We start from the raw sequence: 10061 nt of genomic DNA, 5'->3' as shown, positions 1-10061 counted from the left end.
TACAAAAATATTGAAACAATAAATATTAATAATTATATCAATAATTATTAACTCATATTTATCATAATCATAAAATCAAATTATTCATTTATTAGTAATAAGTTTTGGTATCAATATATGATGAATTTTATTATCATAATATAATTTTATATTTTTAATGATATTTAAATCTAGCAAACTTAATATTTTAATAACTTAATATCTTAAACCTAATATTTTATATTAATAAGATCAAATATTCAGTTTGCTAGATTTTATTAAAAGTCTGAATATAATTTATATAATAAATCTGTTGTTCTCCAATATTTTAACACATTTTATTTTATAGAAAAACAGATTTTGTAAATAAATTTTTGTAATTCATAAGCATTTTTTAATCCTTTAAATATTAGATACTTTGAACATTAGATATGATTCTTAGATAGATTTAGAACATTAGATACAATAGAGAATAGCGGAATATGAACAGAATAATTTTGCTTGTATTAACTTTTTATATGAGTTATATTTTTGAAATATTCTAAAAATATTTATAAAGTAAAAATTAATTATTTATATTAAATATAAGTATGTATATGTATACATATACATATTATATAACAAAAAGAATTTCAAAAAAGTATCTGTGAGTTCGAAATAGATCGAAAAATTCCGAATAGTCAAGATTGTATATTCCTATTTTCAAGATAGTAGCTATATTATTTTAATTATATGGTGTGTCTAAAAATGGGAACATTGATTAAATGGAGATAAAATTTTTTAAATAGTGAGTCAGTTACATATGATTGTAGATATGAGAGAATTGTTATTGTACTGAATCATAAAATGTACACAATATATTGTTAAATATATTATATATTATTAGTATATTAATTTATTTATTTATCATGATTATATGTGGATTTTCTATTATTGTTGATACATTTATTAAAACATCTTTATATTTTTTTAAAACATCTTTTTTCTTTATTTATTTTCTCAGTGAATTTTTAAAGTTTCATTAAAACTTCAATCATCATATGTTTTTTTTTTTAAACTTGATTTTTAGAGTGAGTATCTGTATTTTCCATTAGAACATATTTTTATTAAATTTATGTTAACAATAATATAATTTTATTATCTCTATGCTAATTATAATTTTACTATATATATACTATGCTATAATAATTTTATTATCTCTATGCTTCTTTCATTATTTGCTTTTTGCTGTATTTATTCTTCTTGTTTTAGATAAATGAGGTACAATTAGAATAAAATTGAATATTTAAATGACAAAATATCAATTAAATTTATTTCATTATTTATAATTTTACATTGAAATACATGAAATTTCAATTTCAATCGTTATTAATGTTGCAATCTTATTTTGAGTTGAATCAATATTGTTAAGAATGAAAAAATAAGTAAAATTAAGAGAGAGTTTTAACATCTTAAAGCATGAAACATAAAAATGCATTGAATATTAAATTTTATACTTCTATACGTTTAATATTAATATTAGTATTAATTACTAGATTGAAAGATCAAAAAATTAAAAATAGATATTGATGTAATGCAAATAGTATAGATAAGATATTATGAGATTAATAAAGGAGAGGAAATCTTTTGTAAAAAAAAAAAAAAATTACTTTCATTTGCGTCATCGTGGTATCAAATATATGCATATATGCATATATATGCATATTTGTTTTCTTATTACGCATTAAAAATACGTTATAAATTTACACGAATAAAATTAATATTTATTGTGTGAATAAATAGTAAATATTATTATTAGAATTTTTGATAAAATAAAATTTAAATATATTGATTGAGATTTTCATTATTAAATTTTATTCATTATAATTTATACTCTATTAATTATAAATAATAATGTGGGCCAACGTTAATATTGCGGCTAGTACGTTTAATGGATTTTTGAATGACGCTCGTGATTTAAATAATGGAAATAAAAAAATTGCAAGAAGAATTGTCAAAATAATTCCAGTTGTGATTCAACAAATAAAATCATTTAACAATGATTCACAAAATCATGTATTTAGTTTTATTGGTATTGTAAATTATATAGAACGAAATAATAATAAAATAACATATGAAATAGAAGATGATACAGGTATAAAGAAAATAATATTTTAATATAATTTTTAATTTCCATATAGATATTAAATTATTATCTATAGAAATGAAAATATGGATAGAAATTTTATTTTAATTGTTTGTAATTTTTTTCAAATTTTAGATTCAAGAGATATTTTATCATATTATATTTAATTAAAATTTGCATTAAATTGCAAAGTAAATTATTATTTCTCAAACAAATTATTAATGTTAATATCATTGTTTATCATTTATTAATTATAATATTTATATTGTACATAATAATTATTTTTATTTATTATTAATATATTATGTGATATATAATCATATTATTATATCATTATATATAATTTATTTATATCACTTCTAATCAATGATTTGATAATAAGATTATATACTTTTATAATTTTTTATAAGATATATGTATATGTATATGAATATATGAAAAAATAAAATTAATAAATATATTAATTTGTTTTATAGATCACATCAAAAGTTTCAAATGGTTAGAAACAGGAAAAATATCAGAGCCATTAATTAATTTAAATACTTATGTACGAATATATGGACATTTAAGGGAACAGAATGAAAAGAAATATATATTAATTTTAAGAATTTGGCCTTTGATTCATTTAAATGAATTAACTAATCATTTATTAGAAGTGACTTATGTAATATTAAAATCTCAGAAAATGTTAAATAAACAGAATAAAAAATCTAATACAGACAATGCTTTTATGATAGATGATAACTGTATTGGATTAACTAAAGAACAAAGCATAATTTTTAATATTATTCAAGCAAAAAATGATAGTGAAAATGGAATAGAAAGGAATGTTATCAAAACTTGTGTACCAAAGAATATTGATGTAGATAATATAATTAATTTCCTTATAAATGAAGGGCATATTTATAGTACACTTACAGATAATCATTTCAAAACAACTTAATTATATATTATTAAAAAAAAAATTTTTATTTTATTTTTTAAATTAAAATTAATTCTATTAAATTTATTAAATTAATATATTCTACATAATTATTATGATAAGTTTCTGCTTTTTTCTGTTTTTTACATAAGAAATGTAAATATTTTATGTTTTATATTTTGTAAATATAAAACATAAAACATATTTTGTAATTAAAATATAAAACATATTTTGTAATTATTAAATAATCAATAAAATATTATATTTCATAATATGAAATACAAAAATTATTTTTCACAATTACATTTTATTCATAATTCATTATTATAAAAATATTGGTATATAATAAAAATCAATCTACTTTTTATTATATTTTATATACTGTATTTTATATATTGATATAAATTGATGTAAATTGATGTAAATCTTATAATTATAATTATGAAATTAGTATTAGTTTCATTATAATTAATATCAGAAATTTTAGTAACTAATTGTAATTATATTTATATAATTAAAGTTATAATATTTTTTATATTGATTTATTTTCGATAATTCACATGTTTAAATTTCTCAGTATTTAACTTTTAAACACTCATAAAGATAGATTTTAAGAAATAATTTGAAATTTATTTTATTCAAATAATCCTTTGGTAGTTTATAGTTACATTATTGTAAAAAATTATAAATAAAAAAAATAAAAAAAAAATTAAATAAAAAAAAATAGATAAAATTAATTTTAGGTAATTTCTTTAAAAATTTAAAAAATTTAAATTTTCAGAAATAAAAAATTTACTAAAAAATTTGGATTTTTAAATTTTTCCATTTATTTATATATAAATGCACTATCTAATTTATATTTCCTTTATTTACCGCTAGATGGTTCTTTAATATCTATCAATTATATGATTATATGATAAAGTGTTTATATTGTATTACGATAAAAACATTTATTGTAAAAAGTTTATATTGGACTTATAATTTATAAAAATATTTATAAAAGATTAATATATGTGTAAGTGATATTTTGAAATTTTTAAAATATTAAATGCTGTTTATATTTATATATCAAGTATAGATATGTTAAAATTATATTATTATTGTAAATTAATTTGATAGTTCTTGATTATTTTTTTCTTAAAATTAATTATCTTTGATTATTTAATTGATTGTATTTGATCAAGTATTAAAATTTATACATTTAATCTTTAATAATGAAGTTAAAGATGAGGTTATAAATTGATGTATTAATATTAAACATATATAAAACTATAAAATAAAAATGACGATATAAATATAATTTAATTTATAAGAATAAGATAATTTTTGTAACTTATTGTTTTATAATATTTTTTATTTCGTCTTTTTAAGAAAAATTTCTTTCTTTTTGCAAAAAATAAATCTTTCTATATAAAGAAAAAGAATAGAATATTACATAAAAAATAGAATATTAATATATTAAAAATTTAATTCTAAATTTTTATATATTATCATTTCATTATTAGAATTTAAAATATCTGAATCTATGGATACTTCTGAATCTTCTAAAGACAATACTTTTGTACAAACTAATGTATCTGCCCAATCAAATACTAAAGAAAAAAAGCCAACATGTATTATTATTCTCGGAATGGCTGGATCTGGCAAAACTACATTTGTACAAAGATTTGTTTCGGTATTATACAAAGTAAAAAAACCATATGTAATAAATTTGGATCCTGCATGTAGAGAAGTTCCTTATCCAGCTAACATAGGTGACATTATATTTTTGTTGTACTTTAATTATAAATTTTTATTATGTTTTATTAAAATATTTTATTACATTTTTAATGTTTTAGATATAAGAGATACTGTGAATTACAAGGAAGTAATGAAACAATATAGTTTAGGACCTAATGGGGGTATTGTTACTGCATTAAATCTTTTTTCTACAAAATTTGATCAAGTCATAGAACTTATTGATAAAGCAGGCAAAGAACATGAATATGTAATTTTGGATACACCTGGACAAATAGAAGTTTTTACATGGTCAGCAAGTGGAACAATCATAACAGAAGCTTTAGCATCTCAATTTCCAACAATTGTAGTATATATATTAGATACTGTAAGAAGTGTTAATCCTGTAACATTCATGTCTAACATGCTTTATGCATGTTCTATACTTTATAAAACTAAATTACCATTTATTGTAGCTATGAATAAGGTAATTATTATGATATTATAAATTAAAATTTTTTAAAAATAATATAAAATAATATATATGATGTATAATAATATATATTTTTATGAAGATTTTTTTTTTTAAATAAGAAACAATTTTATTAAAGCATATAAGCAGTTAATCTAGCAATTAATCTAACAATATAATTATAATTATAAATTTTAAGATTGATATAGTTGAACATAGTTATGCAGTAGACTGGATGCAGGATTTTGAAGCATTCCAAGAAGCTCTGGATTCAGAAACAAGTTATATTAGTAACTTAACACGTAGTATGGCTCTTGCACTTGATGAATTTTATAGTCACTTACGTAGTTGTGGAGTTTCTGCTGCAACAGGAGCTGGTATTACTAAGTTTCTTGAGCTTATTAAAGATGCTGAAGAAGAATATGAAAGGTAAATTAGATATATGAATAATATTAAATATTTGTATAAAATAGTATGAAATACGAATTTCAATAAAAAACGAATTTTTTATTGAAGAGAATATAAAAAAATTTGGGAAAAAATGAAGATTAAACGAGATGCACAACGACAAAAAACAGAGAAAGAACAACTTGAAAAAGCAAGTCAAGAAATTTCAGGAGAAAGTATACCATTAATAACAACAATCAATAGTGGAAGAGAAATTTCAGATATATATTTAAAACATGCTGGTAATGAATCAAGTGAAGATGAAGAAGGTATAGAAAATCCATTTGAAGATGAAAAAGATGATGAAGAAGAAAAAAAAGAAGCTGAATCTTTCAAAAATTTTTTAAACAGGCATAAAATACAACAAAATAAACATATAGTTAATCAATCTACAAGTAATAATACATAATATTATTTATTATTTATTAATTATATATATAATTATATATATATATATTAATTATATATTAAAAAATAAATTTTATTATTGATAAACAAATTGTACATTTAATATAAATACATTATATTTTGAACTTTATATTTTACATTTGATAGAAATTGCTATTTTACATAATTATTTTTTTAAATAGATATTATGATACTATTAAGTGTTTTAAAACACTTGCAATAATACTGAAAATTCAAATAACAAATATAGTTTTACAGATAATTTAATTAATATTTTTAGAAAAATTTGTCCATTTTACATAAATATTAGAAGTTAATTGTGTATTATTTAAGTTTTCCTTTTTTGAAGAAATTGGGATCGAATTTTTTGTAATCCAGTCTATGGTGGATGGTTCATGATTTTGTGATGCATATAAACCAAGATTAAATACTGAAATTATTACATTTAAAATTAATTTTTAATATAATATTTATATAAAAAGAATGGAGCATATAAAGAAATGGAATTCTATAATTTTTATTTTAATATTTGAATTCTAAAAAAATTTAATAATAAAATTTAATTTTTTATTTTTATTTTATTAACCAATATGATTTTTATAATATTAAAAATATTGATATTAAATATTAAATTATACCTTTTTCAGAAGAATTTAAAGTATTTTCATCTTTTATTCTATGATTTTGTGTTTGTTGATATTCTCGCGATATTTGTTCTAAGGCTTTTGTTAACGCCAACTAAAAACAATAATGGAACAATTAAAATATTAATTTAAAACAATTATAGTTACAAATTTTTTTGAAATTTTAATAATTAAAATAATATCAATTAAAAATAAGCTGATTTTGAATATTTGTAATATTTTATATTCGTACAATATATATATTTAAAAATATTACAAATAATATTTTTAAAAATCATTTAATCTTGTATGCTTTTTTTAAATATCATTAATAAAATTAATACATAAAATTAATTATTTATAATATCAGTATTTAAATTATTTTTTTTTGTTATTTAATATTTAAAATGTTATATATATAAAAATATATATAAAATATATATATATATATATATATATATATATATATTTTTTAGATAATAATGATCTTTTTAATTCTATATATTAAAACATAGAATATATGATTCAAATAGCATGAATGAAAAATTATTGAAAATTATTAACTATATTAATAATCATTTTTTTTTAAATTGAATGTCTAAAATATATATTTTTATTAAATGTAATTTGTTAGGTTATTAATAATTAAATTATGTTTGATAATAGTATACATATTTCTTTTAATAAATATATAAATATAATAAATTTAATATATAAATATATATAACAATTCTAACAGATATATTTAAAATAAAATTAGTTTAGCAAATATTATCTTCTTTAAATTTAGTTTTCGTTTTTAGTTCTTATAGTAATTTATAGTCTTATATAATACGATTTTATATAATAATTTTATATAATTCGTATTTTTAAGAAATGTAACTAGTATATTATATGAAAGTTTTTTGTAATATTATACAATGTATAATATATGAAGAGAAACTAAATACATTTAATTTATTTACCCGGCACATATGCAAACGCGATACGTGATCGGAGTCCTTGCTTAAAAAATTCAATTCCGCGCTATTTTTCATTTTAAGTCGTTGACAGTGTTTCAATTTTCCCGCTGTTTTCCTGTACACCCTTGGTAACAGATCTGGTCTGCCGGTACGGAAGTTTTCGTGCAAGAATTCGTGAACGTCCGGATTATGAGAATTACAAATTGGATCTCTGTTATGGGATGTTACTTTCCGGAAACCGTAAAGATTTAATTGTCTGATAAAACTTGTAATATTTTTCGTTTTGAAGATAGAATTGCCCGCGTCGAGATACTGTTCTTGAAATTTCTTGTAATCGAGAAGAATTGTGTTGCCATTTAAACTCCAACGTATCGCGCCACTCTTACATTCATTCACTATACGCCACAGTTTTTGCGGAAATCGCAACGAAAGAAATATGCAATCGTCGTACATGCTCGATTTCGAAGTTACGTTTCTAGTTATATTGATAGAACACAGAACAAAACTAAATATAAGAGTCTTGTTTTCTCGAATCTAATCGCGTATCTTTTGCAAACAAAAAACTATCGTATCACGGCAACAATATTTCTTCTTTCGGAATTGATAGAATATCGAATTATTTTAACCTTTTGGCGCGAGCTTAAAATATTTATTACATTTTGGATAACTGTTACATTTTGAAAGCTGTTGTATTGAATCTTATGTGTATTTTATATATGTATAATGTTTTCTATATATATATAATATAATTGATCTACGATATTCCCATTATTTTTTACATATTTCTTCATAGTGCTGAGTGATATGAATATAAGAAACAATTTTAATGTTTGAAATATAGATCATTACGTATAATTGCTAAAAAACAATACATACCAATACATATTAAATCATGAGATTAAATATTTTAATACTGAAGTTTTTATTTTTTTCTCTATAAACTTCATTAGTTATATATTTATATATTTTATCTTTTTTGTTTCGTATAATAAATAAAATAGAACATAAAATTTAAGAAATGCATATTATAAGATTTAATAAAAACATTATGATTTAATACAATGATTCGTACACTAAAAAACAACAATGTATTTAAAATGTTTCTTACGCATCAATTTATACAATTCCAATATTTTATACAAAACTATCGCAATGCAAAACTATCAAACTATCATTTTGAAAGAAAGTGAGGTTATAAAAGAAATCATACTATAGTATACGAATGCATGAATAATTATTATAATCATAATTGATAATAAATTATTAAAAGTATTATTTCACATTTTCTTAATATTCTTAATATTATAAAATATTAATACTATTTCCTGGACAATGAAAATTCGGCATATCGAACTCTCATAATTTCCCTGATATCATTAGTATTTCAATAATCGATTACAATAATTGTATTGACATATCTATTGATTACATTTTTACAAATTAATCAATAATTATAACCGATTAAAGTTTACTCCAATAATTATATCTATCGACAATATTGATATATTATTCATTTTATTAAATATTATTATAGATAAAAATTATCGAAAAAAAATTAATTATAATCAATTATTATTTATTAGCTATTGTATAATTGATAAATAATAATTGATTGTTAAACAATTGGATGAATTATATTAATAATTATTTAATCATTATAATCGAACAAATATATATTTTTTTTCATTTCAAAAGTTCTTAAGATATTGTTACAATTTACATGTAAAAAAAAATATTCATTTTTTCATAAAAAATAAAAAATATTTCATAATATCACATATCTCTAATGATTTTCTTCATGTTCTTATTATTTTCATCTTTAACAATTTTTTAACAAAATGAATATATATATCTATATATATATATAAAATTTACAATTTTGATTACAATAAACAGTTTATAAGTTATTATTCTTTTTTAATTCACATTTATTTTTTTTATATGAATATTTGAATTTCATTATATGTTTTTTCTTTTATATTTAATATCAATAACAATGATACAATTAATTTAAATTAATTAAAACAAGGCTATCTGTAAATTTCTTATGTCAAAATATTTATACAGAAATATTATCAAAATCGATTCATATCAGTCTTTCAATCCGGACGCTATAAAAGACAAAGATCAAAAAAAGGCAAAGTATAACAATATATACATATGTATGTATAAAAATAACATAAGAAATTATCTTTTTAAAAATTTCCAAATTTTTGCAATATATCATTTCATATTGCAATATTTTTATCGTTATATTCCTTATTTATGGATTTATTAATATTATATCGATTAAAAAAAAATTATTTTGTAATTATTTTTCAATAATTTTTTTATCTTAAAATATATTCATCTTTAATTACGAAAACAATAACATTCAAGAAAATTGCAACGAATTTTATCGATTTAT

At 18.7% G+C, this 10061-nt stretch overlaps 3 protein-coding genes across 3 annotated transcripts; 2 read left to right on the top strand and 1 right to left on the bottom strand.

Annotated features, from left to right (window-relative positions):
* Positions 1–1684: 1684 nt before the first annotated feature.
* On the top strand, positions 1685–3069 carry LOC113219256 (replication protein A 32 kDa subunit-like). Its single transcript, XM_026445349.1, has 2 exons — positions 1685–2113; positions 2581–3069. Exons 1-2 carry the CDS (start codon positions 1873–1875, stop codon positions 3045–3047), a joined length of 708 nt encoding a protein of 235 aa, XP_026301134.1. The 5' UTR covers positions 1685–1872; the 3' UTR covers positions 3048–3069.
* An 851-nt stretch (positions 3070–3920) lies between these two features.
* On the top strand, positions 3921–6070 carry LOC725745 (GPN-loop GTPase 1). The gene is made up of 5 exons (XM_001121554.5): positions 3921–4041; positions 4532–4780; positions 4865–5229; positions 5414–5643; positions 5731–6070. Exons 2-5 carry the CDS (start codon positions 4552–4554, stop codon positions 6068–6070), a joined length of 1164 nt encoding a protein of 387 aa, XP_001121554.3. The 5' UTR covers positions 3921–4041; positions 4532–4551.
* A 131-nt stretch (positions 6071–6201) lies between these two features.
* LOC102656395 (heat shock transcription factor, Y-linked-like) lies at positions 6202–8570 on the bottom strand. Its single transcript, XM_006561956.3, has 3 exons — positions 7658–8570; positions 6708–6807; positions 6202–6499 (listed from the first exon to the last, which is right to left on the bottom strand). The coding sequence occupies exons 1-3, from the start codon at positions 8105–8107 to the stop codon at positions 6333–6335; spliced, it is 717 nt and encodes a 238-aa protein (XP_006562019.2). The 5' UTR covers positions 8108–8570; the 3' UTR covers positions 6202–6332.
* Positions 8571–10061: the final 1491 nt, after the last annotated feature.

This window comes from Apis mellifera, linkage group LG1, assembly GCF_003254395.2.
Source record: "Apis mellifera strain DH4 linkage group LG1, Amel_HAv3.1, whole genome shotgun sequence".
Classification (NCBI taxonomy): Eukaryota; Metazoa; Arthropoda; class Insecta; order Hymenoptera; family Apidae; genus Apis; species Apis mellifera.
This window is presented reverse-complemented; position numbering and strand designations above follow the sequence as displayed.